The sequence below is a fragment of the Stegodyphus dumicola genome, chromosome X2, assembly GCF_044657685.1.
Source record: "Stegodyphus dumicola isolate Sdum_Otavi_A_Nest chromosome X2, ASM4465768v1".
In the NCBI taxonomy this organism is placed as follows: domain Eukaryota; kingdom Metazoa; phylum Arthropoda; class Arachnida; order Araneae; family Eresidae; genus Stegodyphus; species Stegodyphus dumicola.
In genome coordinates, this window is record NC_140781.1 from 159,650,259 (window position 1) to 159,672,995 (window position 22,737).

General features: G+C 32.1%; 1 protein-coding gene across 9 annotated transcripts in view; it reads left to right on the forward strand.

Moving 5' to 3' along the window:
* Positions 1-6,309: 6,309 nt before the first annotated feature.
* The window catches only part of LOC118197428 (AP-4 complex subunit beta-1-like), a 43,503-nt gene continuing 27,075 nt past the window's right edge, over positions 6,310-22,737 (forward strand). The window contains exons 1-2 of one of the 9 annotated variants that reach the window (XM_085808997.1): positions 6,310-6,668; positions 20,906-20,999. In XM_085808997.1, the coding sequence (XP_085665123.1) occupies positions 20,965-20,999 (35 nt within the window). In that variant the 5' untranslated portion in view covers positions 6,310-6,668; positions 20,906-20,964. Of the gene's footprint in view, positions 6,669-6,695; positions 7,311-9,222; positions 9,552-20,905; positions 21,000-21,130; positions 21,167-22,737 lie in introns of those variants that run through there. The other 8 variants (XM_035368941.2, XM_085808995.1, XM_085808996.1 and 5 more) reach the window with 8 other exon arrangements.

Consider the following 22,737-nt stretch of genomic DNA (forward strand, 5'->3'; position numbering starts at 1 on the left):
TGTATTAAGGGATATTGCTTATTTCATTGTAATTTTGTTATACGTAATAACTTTTTTATGAAGTTGTTCTGCAGAGTAAAATCCTACGCAGTTTTTAAATTTAACGTTTAGAGTTCCCTTCAGCCATTTTTCCGGTACATTTAAAAGCCAGACGAAGGCTCGCAGCGAAGCTGCTAGTTTTTAAATAAATTGGTTTTAAAATTTACCCGGTTATATTTTAAATTATTACGCATTTTTAACCTAAGTAACCTAAATCTGTATGTCACTGATTACACCGGAATTTCAATGTAGACTGATTAAACTGCTATCACTAAAATTATATTCTGACAAATATCTGGTGCAACTTTCATTCCTTCTGAGATATTGCTGAAACGTTTCGTATTATTTCCGATTTTCTGTATTTTTGTCATTAATTAAAAATCTTTAAAACCTTCAGCATTTTCCTATATTCTTCAACTGCATGCAACTAATAATTATTTTAAATAATTTCTTTTTTCCTTAATTATTACGTAGTTTTAAGAGAGTAATAAGCGAAACATTTGGGTGTTTTTTAAGGGTGATAATATTAATATTAAATTTGCATTTTACTTTTTCATATACATTCAAGATATTCAGAAAGGGAATTATAACTTGAAACCGTTTTCAGTGTATCATAAATTTATTGATTCAAATTAAAAATTCTTGCTTTCCTGTCCAAGAAACACTAGTAAATTTTATCTGAAATAGGAAAGATGAGACATATTAATAACAAACAAAGCAATTAATTTGGAAGTCAAAGAACAAAAAATCAGCGTTATATTTTCAAATTTTCACAGAACTAGTTTCGATGGTTTTAGCGAACCATCATCTTCAGCTGCAAAAGCGCAAATGAACGAGATAAGATATAATGAAAATTAGATTGTGAAAATTTGAAAATATAACGCTGATTTTTGTTGTTTGACTTCCAATTTAATGTTTGTTCGGCTTGTTATTGTATCTTAATTAAACAAAGCAATGTTGTTGTTACTTATTAGCTTACAATATAATTTATTCAATATGGTATTTTTGTAAAGAAAGAGTGTTGCTGTACATTTGGTAAAGTAAAAATAAGCATTTCATTAAATAATTATAAAAGTTATTAATTATTTAATAATTAATCATAAGAATATAAATAATTAAATATTTTTTCGGAGATATATTTTCCGGCGATATTTTTTTTTCTAGGGATCCCAGCATACATTTTTGAAGCATTATGCTCTAAATAAATGTCTTGTTTGAACATAGCATTTATTGTTGACAAATCTCCAACCAAAGGAAATACCTTACTAGGGAGGATATTCAAACAAAAATTTTTATTAGAATAAATATTTTCGTTATTTTAATACTACTAATAATATACAAACATTAGTTCAAGTTCACTATAGTTGAGTGAATAAGATTGCTGGATGTTGGTAGTTTGTTGTTGGCAACCGAACAGTTTAGCTGCTTGTGGTCTTTATGATTTTCCCGATGCGTAACGTGAATTCAAGCTAATTTTATTTAGAAAATTGCCCACGAAGGTGTTCTCTTAAAGCAGATAACCCATGACTTCTTAAAAACTGTAAAATATAATCTGTGGATATTTTCCGTTATACGATAACAAAGAAAATGATTTCCTATACGAAACATATGATCAGCGCTGTTACTGCGCGCCGTTTAATTAAATGCATCCATCTTATTCCTTACAGTTAATTTTCCTTTTTCAAAGAAAGTTTGATTTCAGTAAAATGTACTATTTACCATGTGTCATTTTATTTTGCTCGTTTTTTATGCAAATATTCAAATTCAGATAGATATTGCGTAAGTTCAGAAAGCCAACTAGTCTCCAAGCGGTAAGATAGCTGAGCACCGGTAAATTCTAGCGGCTGCATGGGAGGCTTAGGGGTTTTTCATAAGTACAATTGATTGTGAATTAACAGTTTGTTTCCCACAAAAAAAAATCTACCCTGAAGACTTCCTTTCCCTTAGACAAATAGGTCCTGTGTGCTTTATCATAATCCAAAATCTTAAGCGTATAAATCTTTTATCATAGCCGATGATGACGATAAAATATTTTCTATCTGATGTGTCAAGTTAGCATAATTGTATATTTCTAACGAAAATTGTTTGGCTCATGTTACCCTATAATGAAAAAAAGATTCAAATCGGTTTTTAGCTTAAACAGTATTTTCATTATTAATTATATCACGAATTTTATCAATAGTATTCTTAGTATTAATTGCAGGCATGTATTCAAGAATATAATATACACAAAACTGTGTCTAATTACGGCTAATTTTTATATAAAATTTTATAGTATAAAAATTTAGGTTCATAGGTCAGCCATATTTGAAAGAGTACTTGTGTATTATAAGAAAAGAGAGAGAGAAATTTAAGAATAAAAAAGAATTTACCACGAAGTAATATAAAAATGGACTAGAATACAAAAGAGTACAATACTATTTCATGTTTTGTGGATATACTTGAAGACAGAAACATATTTCAGCTGTATTCGTTCATCGGAAAAAAACTTTTCATATGAAGATATTTTTTTCAAATCTTATTTTACAAGTAATACAAAAGCAGTATAGGAATTTCTTTTCTTAATACCCAACCGAAGAGCTGAGGGGACGTACAATGATTAACATACAATGGGTGCCTTGAATTATTTTGCTTTACATGCAGTTTCCTTATATATGTAAAACAAAATAAACTTTCACCCATTCCAAGATTTCAAGAACTCACAGAGAGAGAGAGAGAAATATCTATAACAAATTTTATTGCTGTCTGACTGATTGCTTCGGGAACGTCTTCCAACTCAAGTTTCAAGCTTCAAGCTATTCAAATACGAACGCTTCTTAGCAAAGCCATTTGGACCGCATCTGTTTTGTTAAAGAAAACCTTTTGGGGGTAAAATCATCCACTTCATCGGGTTTTTCAAACAAAGCAGTCAGTGGTCTTGTTACTACCTGCTGACCTAGAGAAATTTCTCAGAAACTTTTGCTCGAAAAAAAACGAGTTTTATATTTTTAAGAATTTCCATTCTGACTGCAAGATTTTGTTATTTTTCATATATAGATAAAAAGAAACTAATTTGTTTTTAATAAAGAAGAAAAAAATTAATAAGCTTATTTAAATTTTTTACACAGCATCGAGAAAGGAGACGAAATTTAATTTTCTTTATAAATATTTTTCTCAGACAATACTTTAGTGTTTTTCAAATTACGAGAATAGTGCGTTAGTGCATGCATTTTCAAATCAGATTTATTTAATTAATATATATGGATATACCGAACAAGCACCCTTTCGCACACATACACTGTATATTAGTACATACATAAAAATGAAATAAAATTTGAAAACAAGCAATTTAAAAACTACTGCATTGAAAAATTATTGAAAATTTGTTTTTACCTCATTTTTGTTTTCGTTATATACATTTACTTCAGTTTTTTTATATGCATTTACTTAATTTTACTTTCTTATATGCATTTACTTAATTTTATTTTGTTATATGCATCTGTTAGTCTTTTTGAAAAATATTTAGATTTTTTGAGTATGGCAAAGGAAACGAGACCTATCAGCCGAAGGCAATGAATGTCTCCATGGACGACTTTCTAAGTAAAACGTACTCATGTTCATGTTACACATAGGGGAAATCACAAAATTCAACCAGTTCGTTTGTTTGGGTTCGAATATGAGTCGAAATAGCGATAATCAGATATCTTAGCCAGGAGGCCATTGATTGGGTTTGACAAATTTGGAAACCTAATAAATAGTATTTAATAAATATAATATTATTAAACGAATCGGATTTATATAAACCAAATAAAATTCTTATATCGAACACAACTAAAACTCGATATAACTTACACTGATAAACTGATGTGTAATAACACTGATAAATTAAAATACTAAACGGAATATACATTAATTCTACATAGATAATTTTTTGTAATGTATTTCGCTGGGAATGTCTGGCCGCAAAATCCTGATTATATATACCCTTATTTTAAGGTTGTCACATATCTGATGGTTTGACTTTTACCTCAAAATACAAAGAATCCACAAAATTCAGTAAAATTAATAACTTTATTTCCCTGTTGAAAATTCTCTGAATCTTTTCAAATATAAAAGCACACGCGCCAAGCAGTTTGTTTTAAATAAATATATGCAGCAACAAGAAGATGCGCTTTTGACAGCAACTCGTTTCGAAAATCGAAAATTTTTCTAAATGTAAGAGATTTGTCGCTTAAATTAATTTTTCATTAAACAAAAAAAAACCAAAATAGAATCGCATATTATTAAAAGAATTTTATTGATAATTCAGATTCTGAAAACAAGAACATTGTTGTTATAAAAAGCAAAGAAAAAAATAAACAACATACTTCATTCAACGAGGGCCAACTTTGGCACATAAACTTTTCAACATAAAAATATTTGAAGCATGTTATGGATAAAGGTTTATTTGATTATGGCAAAGTACTCGATGGTTATTTGCCTAAGGTGAAGAATGCCTTCGTTCGAGGACTGCCTAACGGAAATTGGCTTGCATACATGTTACACATATGGAAAACTAAGAATATCATCCTGGCAACCAGCCCGTTTGCCGGGATTCGAACCCCGGACAGAACCACCAGTTGTTCCATTAGACTCCGCTCATTCGCTGGTGGGCTGTCCGATAACGGAAAAGTTCAAAATTTCATATTAGAGGAAAAGTGGTAGCATAGTATAATTCGAAGTTATTGCCATTTCAGTAATGTGAAGAGATTTCAAGAATGTTTAATTATTTTATATAGCTTATGACAAACTAAATAAAATAATTAAACATTCTTGAAATCGCTTCTCTTAACATACTGGTAGTTTGACCTGCATTCAAACCCCCGTGAACAAGCTGATTGCATGGGCGTTTTTATGGCTTTAACTTTTTGTAGTGCGAGATTGTTTCCCTTAGAAAATCTGTCACGAAAGCATACCTTCTCTTAGACAGATCGCCTTCACGTGCTTAATAATCTAACAAGCCAAACCAAACACAACCCGAGCGAGGAATCGTAGTCAAGGCACGTCATCATGAAAAGCTAACTAAAATTGGCTCATATTCACATTAAACATCGGCAGCAAAAATTCGCTAAAACTGGTATGCAGGCAATCCATTCGTCAGGATTTGAACCCGCTTCAAACTATTAGTATTCAACGATTTTACCGCTACTTCGTTGGCGGCCTTTTGTAGTATCTATAAGAAAAGTAATCGCAAAGACACAATCATTGCGTACCGACGGATGAATTAAGTTCGGAATTTAAAGAATAACTTTCATTCGTGCTATTGCTGTTAGCATTGACATTTGGACAGATGTTAAATTTATTTTAAATTCTTTTAATGTAATTAATTCATATCTTTAAATAATTGATCTTCTGACTGTAATTTTTTGTGCGGAGTATATCTAACCCTTCCGTACACTAACTGTTTTAATTCATTTACACTCCATTAATTTTAAGAGATTTTATATCGATAGATTTCTTTCCAAAAATGTTTCAAGGATTACATATTTTTTCTTTAGATTTCAAAACATTTTGGATTTAAAATCTTAATAAAAAAATTTTTAAAACAAATATTTCTAGAAATTCCTTCGTCGTATTCATTTATTCCATTTAGTTGAAGTTTCTAGTAGAATATCTTCCTTTCAACATTCATATAATTTTTATATGTCAGTTCGCCATTTCTACGGAGCATAGAGGCACACATACGAGTACAAAACTCAGGCATGCTGAAAGCACAGTTTTAACATTTAAGAATGTAAAAAGAAGAATATACCATTATAATAACGCGCATTTGAAATACGAAGGCAAACAAGAAAGCTGGTTGCAACATTTTATATTTTTTCCTGACGAATCAGAAATTGTAATCATTTTTCAATACAAAAATAAAATATTTGATTCTATAACATATAGGCATAAAGGCGTCCTCCGTTACAATTCTTATTTTTTCTTGTTTCTACTAAAATTTGGCAATGTACTATAACAACGTCGAATCCTGTTTTACTTTCATTTGTATAAAGTACCACAAGGCAAACAATTGTAAAACGATTTATCTTCTTTCGCAAACTTTTAGTCGGCGCACAGATAATACATACAAACAAAGATACTTCACAAAACAAAGAGTCTAACAAAGATACTTCACTCTAAGGACTTTTTCCTAAAGTGCTCTTTTCAAAGAGACTTCACACCCTATTAAGACCTTTGTGTCAACCGACAGCCGCCTGCAGAAAGGTAGGGGAAGGAAGACCAGATCGCGTCGTCTAAACACGTCTTAAGCAATCTTCGCGAAATTCGGGCTTCGTGTATACACGTCTTAAGCATTTTTCGTGCGATTTGAAATTCGTGTAAAGACGTCTTAAGCATTTTTAAAGAAATTCCAAAATCTTTCAAACACGTCTTAAGCAGTTAAAGGGTTAATTGAATACTGTAGTCTTGTTTAGTCTACACTGTTCATTCTCTTCGAGTAGTGCAAACACCGGAGTACCTGGTCTGTGGCGACCTATCTCCATCAAGTAAATAGTTTCTTTCGAATTTACTGCGAAGTAGCAGAGGTGCTTCTAAATGCTGAGGAATGACAAAAGAAAATAGGTGACACTGTTCATTTTGTTTTACTGATGGTCTTCACCTGATGCAAAGTAAAAAAAAGCACTGCTTTAACGGTTCTTTTGCATGCTTTGATTTCTTTCTTAGGCAGTATTCTCGACCTTTCCCTTGTCATAAGAAAAAACTTGTTCTTCCTTAATATTTGAACAACACACTATTTAAGTTTTTATTAATTTTTTCTGACATATAAGCAAATCGAGAAAAGTACTATTTCATTCCTCTAAATTAGCAATATTCAAAAACGAAACAGGCCTTCAATTTTGACATAAGCAGTAGCTACTCCCAAACTACTCAGCTAATAGGAATAATACAAAATAGCGGAAAGTTTCGTGAACTTGTCGTTTTGGAAGTAGAGTTGCAAAATCGTAGGTTATGTTGTATTATTAGTAAATGAATGTGTATTAAGAATTAGGATAAGTTCGATATTAGTGTTATACTCTAAGCTAATTCGTTGTGTTGAACTCTCTACCTTTTTTTCTAAGTATTAAATCGTCGCAAATTGCTTCAGTACAATGTAAACACTGTCATGAAAATTCAGCTGATGTAAACGGAATTCATCTTCTGATTAAACTGAGCCGGATTTTCGACTTGTGATCCATAGACAATGACTTATATTAACCAAAGATCAATGTAAATTCGTAGCTGAACCAATGGTTTTAAATAACACAACAAAAGTAATTTATCTGTCGAAATGTCTTTAAATTTTTAGAATATTTCAATTCTAGCCAGCGTATAATTCCTTCATTAAGAAAAAATATTGCTTTAAAGAAGTTATGCAAAACAAATGGTATTCTTATGGTGTGTGTAATTGTTATGCATGTAGTTTCTGAAGATCTATGAATTTTCGCACGGTTTAGGTTGACTGTTTAATCTTTGAAATATAATAGTAAATATTAAATTTTAAAAACTTTTCTGCTATCTTATTCGTAAAGTATATTTTACGAGTTGCCAATACTAAAACATTTTAAGTCCCCCCAGATATGAATATATTTTAATTATTTAACTTCAGATGAAACCTTTGTGTATAAAGTCATAAGAGTTGCCAATACTAAAACATTTTTATAGAAAAGCCAATTCCTTTATGAATATAAACTGAATACTGTCTCCAGTTGTTAAAATGTATAAACTGTAAAATACCAGTAGGAAAATCAGATCTCTTACAGTCTGTTTAAACTACACTTGACAAGAAATAAAAATTGTAATCAATAACTAATACATGTTAAAGAATTTAAAACTGATTAAAAAGTATTTATTCTTTAATCTATCCTTAAATTTCAAAGCATATATAATAGGTGTTCAACAACTTTCTGACAATCATTAAGTATGCATATATACAGATATAGCTTGTTTTACAATTGTTTCCTTTGCTTTTACGAAACCATATAACCATTTCTTGTTAACTAAGAAAGGAACTACTCTTATATGCACCCTCAAGTCGCCAAACGCAGCGAAAAATTTTGGCGAGAAATTCCACGGTGCCATATTACTATCTAAATTTTTTGTCTATATTTACATTACATTTAAGCCTAAAATGTCTCCAAAAACACGGTTTTCGCACATGCAAAAACCACGTTTTGAACACACAATTTAAGCTAAAAATCCGAAACAAAAACAAAAATTTAGATAACAAAAACAAAGTTTCTAACCAAAAATATTTAACAATAATTCATGTACTGTTTTAACTTTAAAAAAAAATCTGTGAATGTTTTGACGATATGTTTTAACTTAAAAAAACATCTACGAAATCTACAAAGGAATCTACGAACTATGCACACGTCCGTGCATTCTGTTTAACCCTTTATCGGGCCTAGGCCATTTATTTTCAAAATTCATATTTTATGCAACTATTAGAGAAAAGTAGCTCGTTTATGACCAAAAATACTATTTTTGGAATTCTGTTGTTGTTGTTGTTGTTTATAATAGGGGTGGTAACATATTTACCACTGCCCGGTATAAGCAATGGCATTTTACTGAGTTGTGCAAAAGAAAAAAATCATAATTACAAAAATATCACAAATAAACATGTATTTTTGATGAAAACTATTTATTCTTGATTATTTAAATATACATATAATATAAAATCGATGATTAATATAAAATTGATTACAGATATAAATATAACCAAATGCACTACTTCTACTGATTTTAATTTTAATTTTTATTTATAACATGAAGCAGCACATGACATGTTGAACATAACACCTTGGTACGTTTTTGATTTACTTTTGTGCTGCAATATTTGCACCTTCTGTAACATTCTCCTCTGACTGGCATGTGTGTTCTAACATTAGTTGTTCGGATTTTCCCTTGGAATAGCATTTTCCTTTTTTGCTGAAACCCAGTTTGATTGCAGTTTTCGTTTTTTACTAGAGAAGCCTCCAATTAGGCTCCGAGCTACTCTCAACCTAAATTCAAGTCTTTTTCCCAGTGTAAACTTCAGACTGATATAGGTAACCAATTGATGCGTTTGATCTAGCCCAAATCTTATAAACTCTTTTTACAGGCTTACCTGGCATATATTGCTTCATTGGGGACCTTCCTTTGAATTTTACCATTTTTTCACCAATAGATTGAAGTCTGAATATTTTTCTTGAATTTTTATCTAAATGGGTGATCAAAGAACGCATTTACTGTAGTTTGTCAAATTCTGGCTCATTTCAAGGGACAGCCTTTTGATTGCCATTGATATGCAAATTTGAAAGGATATTTTTTTAATCTCTTTGCTGGCATAATTGACGAGATTTCTTGATTATTGAAAAAAAGAGTCAGAAGACCAGTACAAATCTAAGGTAATTTATTGATCCTCTTCATAATTATGATTTCCCAAAAAGCCTGCAGTTCTTGCGTGAGGGAGTCCTTTTTCGGAATCTTCAGGATCTGAAGGCAGTGCAAAATAATGCTCTACAGCTTCCTCGGTGATTATTTTTTTTTTTCTTTTTCTTCAATGCGTTTACCTAAAATAATATTCATTACATTTAATTAGTTACTTATATTTTGAAATCTCTTGAACATACTGATCAAAATATTACCTTTATAGCATTCTAAAGTAATATTTTAATTCTAATTTCTAAATACATAAATATTTATGTAATCGTAAATAAACGCTAAAATATTTTCCATAATATTTATAATAATTAATATTAAAAATAATTAATTATTGAAATGCTAATATAAAAGTATTAGATATACAAAGAAATCAAGTCCCATATCAAACAAAATGCTATTTGTAAAGCGAAACATATTAGTAAAACTGTGTTTCTATCAGGCAGTGGTAAATTATTTACCACCTCTAAAATCACTAAGCGTGCCGTGGTAAATAATTTACCACCAAATTCAAATATGTATAAAACAAAATATTTCGCTATAATTTTTTAAATGCCTAATACAATTTAGCTATCAAACCTTTAAGATACAAAATATATGAATATATAGCTTTTAACGTATTTTTATATATCATTACACAATAAAATAAGAAAAGAGTATGTGCTTACCCTCTCCATTTTGCTTGAAAACTGGATGAATGCAGAAATGTTGTGGTTTACGTGTCCTCTACAGCCATCTATTACAGAAAATGTGAAGCTCTGGTTCCAGAGGAAAATTCCTGATATCGGGCACTGGTAAATAATTTTCCGTATGCTGCTAGAAAACAAATTGCTTAGTGGTAAGATATTTACCACCGCCTGTAAAAGGGTTAAACTTTAAAAAAATCTACGAATTGCACAATCTAGGCATAGCGCACAAATCAACAAAATAAACTAAAATAAATTACAAATAATTCAAAAAGCAACAATGACAATAGAAATTCATAGTAAAAAAACAATGAACATAACATTCTACAAAATAAAAACAAAATAAAATTCACTTACCGTAATGGATCCTTCTGCGGACAGTAGAACGTAGCTTTAACATGCCGCCACATACTCCCTATGGTATTTATATGACAGCCGTACTCGCTATCTACAAAATTCATACTATGGTTCACAAATAAATGTTCAAAACCTTCTTTTCCTAAATCCTTGTAAGATTTCTAGCCATCCGAAAAAATATTTGTACAAGGCTCAATCCACTCTTTAATGCACTGCATCAGCGTTTCTTGAACACTTGTGAAAACATGCCCAATATTTGTTTTATGCAACAGCTACAAAAAATATGACTATGTATGATGCAACCTTTGCATAAAGCAATTTTGCAAAATATGGATTGTCTTTGTATAATAGAAAAAGTTATCTTAATCCTAGCAGTAAAGCATTCTGTATGACAAACTTTGATTTCTGGCTGTGGCTTAGATAGGCATAGAAATTGCAAATGCTATAATCTAATGAATGCAAATAATGATATTTATAGATGATTGTATAAATCTTTATGCCCTCTGACCTTCACTACAGAGCTTGTATCTCAAACAACTAAAAGTAATACACAATCTTTACAGCCATCATCTTTATATCTTTTAGAGTAGTTGCTCTTATTTCAGTTTTGGAAGGAGTTTCTTTTTATATGATAAGTGTGTTTTTTATATTTCTTTTATTGCTGTTTTAGTCTTTAAGAGGTGTTTGATATATAGGGAGAGAGAGAGCTGGGAACATATGAAGGCTTTTTCTGTATAATTTGATGATAGTTGCCTCTCTGCTTTACACCATTTTAACTTACATAAGATTTCACAGGAAAACTCAAGTTTTGTAAAGAAAACCTGTATGTGTATTTTAAAATGTGTCCAGACTATGCAAAAAGATTGTGACGCAACACCTATTTTCCCTTCCTTCCCAACACAAATATAAACATCTGACTGATGTAATGTTCTGATAAACGGTGACCTTGACTAAAAATAGATCACTCCTAGAGACAGCGATCCTTTCATTAAATATTTTCAGCAAAAATACCCAGTCGAAAATTTTGCTTAAAGTACGAGATTAATTATTATAAACAAAATGATTGTTGAAGGCAAATATTTTTTTACAGAAATAATCTTCATAATATTCCCTACACAAAATCATCTGCTGGTATAAAATATCTTAGGTAGTTATATTTATATACGCATTTATTTTGACCGTTGCATCAACGCAACACCAGCGACTAATGGGTTAACATAACTTACAATGTTTGGCAGTGCCTTATTCACAAAATATTGAAGTTAAAGCAAAATTTATGTAAATTGGAAAATGATGGGAAAATTAAGTCACTTCTTGTGGAAAAAATGTTTCTTAAATATAGTGTGTTGTTACCACAAACAGGTACGCATACCTCACATCCTGATTTCATAGACTTTACCAAAGTGTTGTTCAAGTTTTGTGGAATTGCACGCTATACTTCTAAAAATGCACTTTTCAGTTCCTGAAGTGTCTGGAGAGGAATCTGGCATGCTGAATTTCTGCACCATAAGACCTCTCACACCATGCTCAGTTGGGTGCTATTTTTTGTTTTTCAAATATTCTCACACCACATATGTTCGATGAAGCCAAGCATTGTCATCCATTTGCAAAACATCTGAGCCAACAGCACCCCTAAACAGTCTAACTTGGCATTCCAATACCTTGTCCACATATCTCTAAATGGTTACAGAACCTCCTCGCAAAGATATTTAGCTCAGCGCGGCCATTTGTCATGATTCCTCCCCAGACCATCAAACTGTTGTCGCAGGAACAGGATATTTCATGGACAAGGAAAGGCAAGTTGCATATTCCTTTCTCTCTCCAGATCAGAACACATCTAGAATCACTGTTCCGACTATATCTGAACTCTTCGGTAAACAATACTCAGACCCATTCACCTTGGCTCCATTGAACTTGACAATGGCATCAGTTTAAACAGGCCGTTTGGAAGCTGGAGCGAGTGGGACACAAACCATTGGTTTTTCTCACATACAGTCCAACCTCGTTAAGTCTTTATGCAGCAATACAACAGCTATTTCAAGTTCCTGTGGCTCCATTGAACATGACAATGGCACCAGTCTTGTAGTCGCTTCGAGGTTTCTTCGAACTGACAACAATAGAAAATGGTCTTCTAATGCAGTTGTTATGGATTATCCTTGACCAGGCTGTTTATTAACTGATCCAGTGCTTAAAAAGCAGCTCCAAACTCTTGATATGACACTTTGAGGGATATTCAAATCTTGTATGACCTCCATTTGTGTTCGACTTCCCTCGATTCTTCCAGTCATTCTCCACTTTTGACCTTCACTTAAATGATGTGTTTGAGCCATAACTACTGAATACATGATCACTATCCAAAACTTTAAACAGCACTGGAACTTATAAACTGAAATTTCAACATTAGTGTATTGCATACCACATTGTCAGTCACCGAATATGCATATATCCAGTGCTAATGTATGTGCAGAAGTGCAATTTTGTGTTCAATTATATTTAATTAACATAAATAATTATAGCATTGGGCATTGGTTGCAACATTTACGTAGTGAGCATATTTTTCTCATTATCCTTTAATTTTGATGGCCAGTGTAATAATGGGCATTCTTTCAACCATTTGGCCGCCTAACCGGTATAATGGTTGGCGTCACTGACTGCCATGCCAAAGGCACTGGGTTCGAATCCCAGATAAGGCATTTTTGTTTGTAAGTGTATAGTGTCCATGTGGCATAAGGGCACTCTAAATATGCTGCGAACCAAAAGTCATCTTGGCTGGTGGTAGGGGAAGAGGAGTGGGAGACCCTTGGACCCATTCTCCCAGGGTGCTCTCCATCAAAATTGGGAGCAGAACTGAGCTAAATCGCACTGTCACCTGTAAAGTGCTCAAGGCTGTTGCCAACAACAGACATATCTTATGCTCCTTGCCACAAGGAATTTCGTGGCCATGGGCTGACTGTAGGTCAGACAAGTGAGCATTAATCAACAACAAGAATATTTTCTGTATGTCCACAGGCACTTCATAATCCCAGCTTAACTTTGCATTCCAACTTTCTTGAAACAGAAGTTTTGGCACAAGGTTACCAGATGGTAGAATCCGACGGGGTCAAATACTCTACATATTATTGACAAGATGACTCTTCTTCTCACTAGGACATCTGAATAACCAATCAGTACTGTTCCATTATTGGGATCAGATTCAGAAATGTATGAATGTGTGTTTATGTGCATTATATGTATACACACACACACATTCGTGCTTACTTATACATGTGTACATACATACATTTCTGAACCCGGTTCCGATAACAGAACAGTACCAACCAATCTCACCTACATTTCAAAACAACAGGTCTTCATATTTTCTCCCAAGTAATCCCATCACTGATTTTGGGTTCTGTTTTAATATTACTATTTTTTAATTTCTTATTTGGAATATGCTCCCAACCTCTTAACTCAAAATTTGCTTCATTCATTAACTGTGTGGCTAATTTTATAAAGGAATGCAATTCTTCTTCTGAATTTACCAAAGTAATACAGTTGTCTACATAAAATGAAGACTTAAGTTGTTTGGCTATATCTCCACAAGATGATTTGTATTCTTTCAGATGAAATCAATTATTGCACTTAAAAGGAATGGACTGCAATTTACTACAAATGCAGCACAACGGTGACAAAACACTTGCATCTCATCTCTCACAGAATCTTGCCACCAGTGACATCTCAGGTGATCACAATCAACACTGATTTGTAGAAAAGCCCTTTCTATGTCCAAAATTACTCCTATTTCCTTTATCCTAAACTTCAGCAAAATAGCAGGCAATAGTTTCAATCAGTTTAAACCCTTTGCCAAAATAGTCATTCAGTGAAGGGTATCCTTTCTGTTTACATGAAGCATCGAAAATTGGCCTAACTGCTGTGTGGAATTGTATTTAAAAACTCCTCTGTGGGGTAAATTTAACCTCATTCTTGTTTTTGGAACTTCTTCAGTTATGCCTTCATGCATTCAATTCATGACTTCAATCTTTTAACACTGTATCATAAGCATCAAACTTATTTGCAGCCATGAACTCAGTTGTTGCAAAAACTAATCTGTTCGCAACTACATTTCTGTTGTCTGAAAATTCTTCTCAGCATTCTAACCAGGGCAAGGTAATTCGATATCTTCTGCCAGAGTTAAATCTAATTGTCATCTGAAAATTATCCAACACCGATTTTTCCGTGTCATCTTTTGATTTGTTTTCACATGGATCAGTGATACCAATTACTTCTGACATCCTCAAATCTTCAATCTTAGCAGAATGAGGAAGAAAAGTGCTCAACAAATTACAGCTAGTGTTATTATTTGATTGATCTGGCAGCTTTCTCATTATCATCCATCCAAGCAGACTTTGAACAGCCACTAATTCACGTATATGTCCAGTGAGTAGATTTCCAAACACACCAGCTCCAAGCTGAATGGTTAACCTTTACCCACATCAGTCAGTCGAAGGCCTTTAAGTTTCAGTTCTGAATCCAATGTACCTGCCTGAGTCTGTATGGTATTTTCTCCTTCCTTTCCATATACCTTCGTGGTATAACTGGAAGAATACTCGTCGCATATTCAAGAGGTCCAAGGTTTTTGTCCAGGCTAAGGCATTGCTTATTTTTTGCCTCATCTGCTTTTAAAAAAAAAAAAAAAAAAAAAAAAAAAAAAAAAAAAAAAACCTACTGACTTTATTGTGGCAGCTGAATTAAGAGGTGGTGAACAACAATTCGTCACCAGCAGGATTTGGCTATTGGGTTTCTTAATCCGCAGTCACCTTATAAAAATGGGAGTGAATAAGGTATATTCTCCCTCTCCTGCATGCCTTCATTGTGTAATTGGAAGCATGCTCAATCCATATTCAAGTGGTCCAGGGTTCGATTTCCGACGAGGACAACTGCACATTTTTCTTGTGTCCTGCATCAAAATAACCTAATGACATTATTTTGAATGAATAGAGAATTTGTAGAGTTCAGTCTTTCAACTGAACCACAAATTACAGGCTGATTCAAAACTTGAATTTTGCAGAAGTAATCCTCGGTTAAACTTTTAAGAAGAATACTGCAGCACTGACAATCTTCTGTTCTAGAACTACCACCTCCAAACAATGGATGCACTAAAATTTCACAACTAGTGGGCTCGTATCCAATTTCTTCAACAATTTTCATCAAAATGTAAGAGTGCTGTGAACCTGAATCAAAAAGTGCTGTAACTGTATATTTGTTTTCCTTTTTCTCCAAATTTACTAGTAGAAGTTTGGAGGAATACTTCTGCAGAAGAATGTTAGTTAGATTGGAATGTATTTGGTTTTTCACCATCTCTACTTTCCTTCATATCATCCTTTTCCGTATGTACTTTCAGCTGTGGACACATAACAGCCCAGTGTTTCTTAGAACAAATTAAGCACCTTATGTTGGATTTGTAATTTCTTGTTTGGTACTTGCTCTTCAAACAAGTAAAACAGTTAGTTCCCTTTCTTCTTTAAAATATCTTGTGTTTGATTATAAGTCATCTGTAGTGCACACACAAAACAAACAAACAAAATTCTTTCCTTCCATGTGGTTTGTTGCAAAATCTGCAGCTATTTAACTTTTCTTTATTCACCATAAAATAAATCATTAGCAGTCTGTATGAATCTGTTTTTGATTTTTTGGGTCAATTTTTTGTCCTTCGTTATCTTTACCTAATTCAGATCCATTAATTGCCATAAATATTCGTTGTTCACTTTCAACTTCATTCCTAATAAAAGTCATCCGATCATCCAATCTTTCCTTTGAAGTTTTTCCAGTTTTTGATTGTCCCTGCCTTACTCTTAGCAATTCCTCAGGAATGCATGACTCTTCTAACAGAAATAGTATGGCATGGTACATTTTTGTGTGAACTCCCAATGAATCTGTTGCTCTTAACTGCAATTCAAGTTGATCATGGAAGGATGAAATAATGTGAATAAGCTCTGTAGCTCTGAAATTTGGAACAGTGCATTGAATAAGATACTGGAACTTATCTTCTGGGTCTGTACTCCCATCCTTGTCAATTTTCTAGTTTAACTTTCGGTTTTGATTTTTTACCATCTAGAATTGAATTATCATCCTCTCTTTCCTTAAAATGTTTATCAAAAATGTTCTTTGAAAAACGCATTATTATATTCATCAACTGACTGGCTTTCATTTTCGCAATTTTCATCTTTAGTGTTGTCATCTTCTAGCATAAACTCCGTAGATTGATAATTTAATTTCGGAAGTTCTTTGCAGTTTAATTTAAAGGTTTATCATTCGAACTGACATCTGTAATTTGATTGTACAATTGAGTGAAAGCACAACAAACAACTTTGCACTATTTGTGCACTTTATCCATTTTAAATATTTTCTGTCTACAGATCACCACCTGTCAAGAATTCAATAGTATCTACCCAGTTTTAATATTAATTCCTTTTATATAAACATCTAAATTATATTTCCAAGCATTTACACTTCATCATTTTAACAAACACAGCTGTATACTGTTTCAAAGCAAAAATATTTTTCCTTTCTTTTTTTTATACAAACAATGTTGCGACTAAAATCTGTATAAATAATCACCCAAAACATAAAAATTTAAATAGCATTCATGGAGCTATAAATGTATATCGATTTCTGACAGACTATCTGACTTCTTTCAGTTTTGAACAGAATCATTTTAGATTTAAATTCAATATCCTTCTATTCTTGCAGCCAGCAACCAAGGAGTAAAAAATTCTGAACACTATTAGTTCAGCCCTAGGAAATGGGCTGGCTATATGACAATTTTTCTGGTTTTTCCTTATGTGTGACATATATGAACTTTTTCCTTTAAAAAGTCTTGCACAAAGACATTTTCCTATAGACAGACAGTTTTTCTGGGCTTTATTACAGTTCATATAATTCTATTCTTTGTATTCCTGTCACAAGCTTCTTGAGAACTATTTCATATCTGAGATCCCATCCTAAATATACTCTGCAGTATTTACCTCATTCTTCTCTTTGAAACATCTGATGGGTCTTTCCATGTGTTTTCTATAGTAGTATCAAGCAGCCTTTTTGTAAATACACCCCACCTGAAGGGTTAATTTATTTATTACATGCCAGCTTATAAATAAAACAGAAGCTTAAAATGATAAAAAAAAAAAAAAAAAAAAAAACTGTGCATTTCTAAACCAACAACATGGGAAGGCTTGGAGACTTTTCATCTTAATGCATTGTTGAGAATAGCCTAAACCCATTAGTCATTTACCCATCTGATCACTGAGAATGCTTCCCAGGGTACAACATCACAAGGGGTAACTACCTAAGAGAAAGGGAAAGTTCCATATCAATTTTTAATGGAATTTTGCTTAAATTGCTCTTAATGGTCATTTCAGTGTGACTGCAATAAAGTATGAGTCAGACTTCCTTATCAAATCTCTAGATTAAAGCAATCTTATTTCATATTTCTGGATAGTTTTCATTTTACTGCTATCCTGATATGCAACAGAACACTGATAGCCATCTTATTTTCACATTAAGTATCCTGTCATATGAGTATATATGAGCTTATAAAGAGCAGCAGTTATAGAATCAACTGAGAGGTCACCTGTTGTAAAAATACTGCAAATTTTTGAAGTCCTTGTATAAAAGCTTAACACATTAATATGAGCTGTAATAATCCTTTAATTTTGTGGCCTGCCAGAGGAGGCTTAATCATATTATTCTGATGTAATTGGTATATATGTGTATTGAGTTTAAAAGCAAATGCTTTATAATTATATTTATTTTCTTGTTTGTACTTTAGGATCCACAGTGTAGTGCCCACTGTTAAAATAATCTGGGAACATAAAGTTTTAACTACTTAATTTTCATTAAAATATTTGTTGCATATCAATAAATGATCATAAAGTTAGAAATAAATTTTAAAATAATATGAATTGCTTAATGATAATGAAGATGATATATGCCATATGCTTCATTCCCTGCTTCTGTGTGCATTTTGTGAAAGCCTTTCTGTTTTATCACCATTGTCTAAATAAATATTGCTTATAATTTCTTATGGACCTTTTCATTTATAATGTAAATGTGAGTAAGGTCCATACAAATAATTGTGCTACAAAGTTACTTAACAACTGTATAAATAATGTTAATGTACTTTATCATAAGGGAATATCTTTCATGTTTTAGCAGCTTATAGTAAATTCTTGGTGCTCTAAATTTATGCTAATTTTCTTTTTATGTTGAAGTTTCTGCTAAGTTCTTAATCTTTTTTTTTAACTGAAATTACTAGGAGCTCTCTGGTGTGCTTTTAATACAAATATATTTAGTATTAATAAGTGAAACTTTGTATTTTCATCTGGGCTGACCTATTAAGTCATTAATATCAATTTACTTTATAAGGTATTTCTCCCACTTCCCTAGCGTGCCTTCATGGTGTAACGGTAGCACGCTGGGATGGTATTCCAGAGGTCTGTGGTTTGATTCCCTGCGAAGGCGTTGTTAATTTTTCATCTCTTCGGCCTCCAAAAAATATCCTAATGTCTCTACAGTGGCACCCGAACTAAAAGGGTTGTGGATGATGATTCTCCGCACCCAGGATTTGGCCCCTAAAACCCTAGTCGCCCTTTAAAAAGGGGAGTATATAAGGTATTTCTCCCACTTCCCTAGCGTGCCTTCATGGTGTAATGGTAGTACGCTGGGACGGTATTCCAGAAGTCCGTGGTTCGATTCCTGGCGAAGGCGTTGTTAATTTTTCATCTCTCAGGCCTCCAAAAAATATCCTAATGTCTCTACAACTTAAAAGTCAAGTAAAATTTCTTCATGTATAGTTTCACAATTACAATTCTTTTTCTGATTGCTGTGGTTTACTTCTTGGTATGTTCTACGTGTCATTTGTATGCCAAAATATATAAAAAAGGTTTACATATTCTGTATTAACTCTCCAGATGGCATGGCTTTTTATATCTACTCATGAAGACCTATAGTTCAACAACTTCTATTAGCTAAAAGTGTGTAATTATTTAGTTTAGTCTCGGCTTTTTTTAACTTCCATTCATTAAGATGATATGTACATCATTAAAGAAAGTAAGGAGCAAAATACATTAAATTACAAGCTTAAATGTTCCAAGTGACGGAAAATCTCATGAATTGATAAAGATAGTCAAGCCCCTTGGCCATAGGGGTTAAAAAACTGCCTTACAAAAATGTGATTTAGTTGTTAGAACTGGAAGACCAATCTTAAAGAGGAAATTTGGATTGACAGTAGTTGTCTGGCTATTTTTTTTTAACAACAGGCTCACCTCTAGCATTTTCCTTGCCCTAGGCAATCAGTACAGTAGGCACTCCATGTAAACTGAGTGTAATAATTTTTTGAAGTAAAATATACTGTTTATCAGTCAAAGCTTGTGAGAATATAGGTAGCATCCTCTCAAAATCAGCATCCTGGGCAGCTGCCTATGCTTGGTCCTTGGCCGACAAACTTTAGTTGAAGACAACTAGAATCTTTTGATCAGTGTCAACCTGTTTGTTAACTACCTAGTTTTTGGGCAAATTGCAATTGATATTAATTTCTTGCACTAACAATAAATAAATTGTTCAGCTGTATAAATGTGATCTTTTTCGTGTAACCTAGTTTCTTGCTCTCATTATTACATTTTGTTTAAACTTATCATTTTCTCAATAATTCTTCTTTAGGGATATGTAATTTAAATTCCTAGTAATTATCCTGTTCCTGATTATTCAGCAATAAAATGTTGATATTTCCATTTTTTGCCACTTGGCAAATATTAAAGATCAAAAATTAAAAAATTGGGGAAAAGGTTACAAACAACAAGTTTGGAGCATTTAAAGCCAACAGTGCACATTGCAGTTTGCTGAAGTTGTTGTTTTCTTTCATATAAAAGATATTGCCATTGTCTCAATCAACTTTGTATCTGAATCATCTTTTTATCCTTTCTTTCACTGTATAAATCATTCTTGGCAACACAGTGTTAAAAACGGTAATAGTTCCACTGCAATCTCAATAAAAATAAAGTATTTTTACCCATTTGTGAGTGTTTCTTTTATTTTATAATCTTTTTACCCATGAGCTATAGAATACTGAAACTTAGTTTTGAAATACTATCATTTAATTTTCCGACTGTGTTACTTTTAGTAAAGATTATATGTGATATTGAAAATTTTGTATTAAAATAGTATTAGGAGATGCTTATGATTATTAAATAAATTAGGTTCCTTTTACTGTAAATTTCCTTTGATGTACTCTACTCAAATTTGATAACAGTAGCTGTAAATATTGATATTTGTAGAGTATAGTCTGTACTTTAAATATATTGTTCTTTTTAATATTGTATTAAGAGTTAAGTTGAATGCATGCCAGTTTTAATTTTCTTTTAATTGTTTAGTTCAATGGCACGAGAAATAAAATATGTTTCTTCCATGATATCTCAGCTGCTCATGGGAAATGGTGAAACATGTTATGCTGAAGTATCTGCTCATGTAAGTAAAAATCATAATACAGATATATAAAACCATGCTTCACATTTACTGTTATTAACCACATCTAATTTATTATAAATGTTCATATTAAATGTATAATATTTTTTTCATGTTTTTCATCTCATTTTCAGTATGCATAATATTAAGGAATCAATGAGAATGTTCAGGTTATTATAACATTCACTAATTTTTATTTTTCTATCGTATTTCAGTATGTCTTTGCATGATCTGTCGCATATATAATTCTTATCCTATGATTAGAATTTAATTTAAAGATAGTTATAGATTTGAAATTACATTTGCCATGAAGAAAAGGCATAATTGTTTCAGTGCATTACTCCTTAAGTGTATTTTGACATGAAAAATCTATTAAAGCTTTAGTTCTTATTTTGTATTTTTATTGAGTGAAATATAAATTTACACTTTAATTTACCCAACATTTAAATTCTTTGCATCAAAATAAGTTAATAAATCAACAACAGGCAACTTTTTCCCTTACAGTTTTCATCTACAGTTGTTAATAAAGCATGCAGTACCTTTTGTCAAGCTACCTGAGAACACATATCAGTCTACCAGTCTCAAATCACTGCTTTTCCTCTCATTTTTCGAGTTATTAGCGGTATCTTTTGCGACTGTTTGATTTCTTTAATGTACATATACGTTTGGCAGTCGTTTGCTAAACTTCATGAATTTAATCAGCCAAAGATTTTCTCCCTCCCTCTCAGGTACATAAAAAAGCTCAATTTGAAGCTCGTATTATGAGGTGAACAACCAATGTTTTTTGCATTCCCTGTAATTTAAAATGAGTCATTTAATATATTTTTTAATTTAGTTTATAAGCATTGGTCAGTTTACAATATCAGAAGTTGAAATTGGACTTAATATCTGAACAGACCTATAGAAGGCCATAGGAAAGGTAAATGAAAGTAAATAAATCAAATATTGAATAATTAATAGTAAAAAGCAGAGGGGTAAACAAAAATATTATTAAATTAATTTAAATGTATGTCAACTGACAAATTAAAAGAATTCATGTAATTTAAGATTCAGCTGAAATTAGTGTTTCAATCAAAAATTAAGAATTATTGCAACTGGATTCCAGTGAGCTGTGGCTGAATTTGAGCTCTATAAATTATATTCACTTAGTTAAAAAGAAAACAATAATATTTTTTTTTTTTTTTTTTTTTTTTTATTCTTCAAACACAAATGGTTCCAAAATGCACTCATATATTTCAATACAACCACCAGAAAAATATCTTTTATTCAAAGCAAATAAAGTAATTGAGATAAATTGCTAAAATATATCTATCAAATAATTTTTAGTAGTTGTTGGCTTTGTTTTATGTATTAACGATATATATACAGTCAAAAGTCGTTAATTCGGACACCCATAATCTGGAATGATCTATAATCCGGACCTCAAAGCTAAAAACTTTCTGCGCATGCGCCGCGTTGGCACATGCGCACGGGCGTTTTAGGCGTGCACGTAAGACCTTGACTACTGCGCATATGCGTATGCGCAAGTGCAGAATACGTTTTCGCCTGCGTGTTTAATGTGTAACGGACGGTGTAAGCTAAAATTATGTAATTATCTATTTCAGTTAATGTTAATGATTGCGTTGTTCCTTAATCTTCGAATTGGATCCCGCTTATTATTTTTTGCAGACTGTAAGAGCAATTTTATAAAAGTAAACTTGAGCTTTCGATTATGTCAAATAGAATTTCCGATGCTGGAACT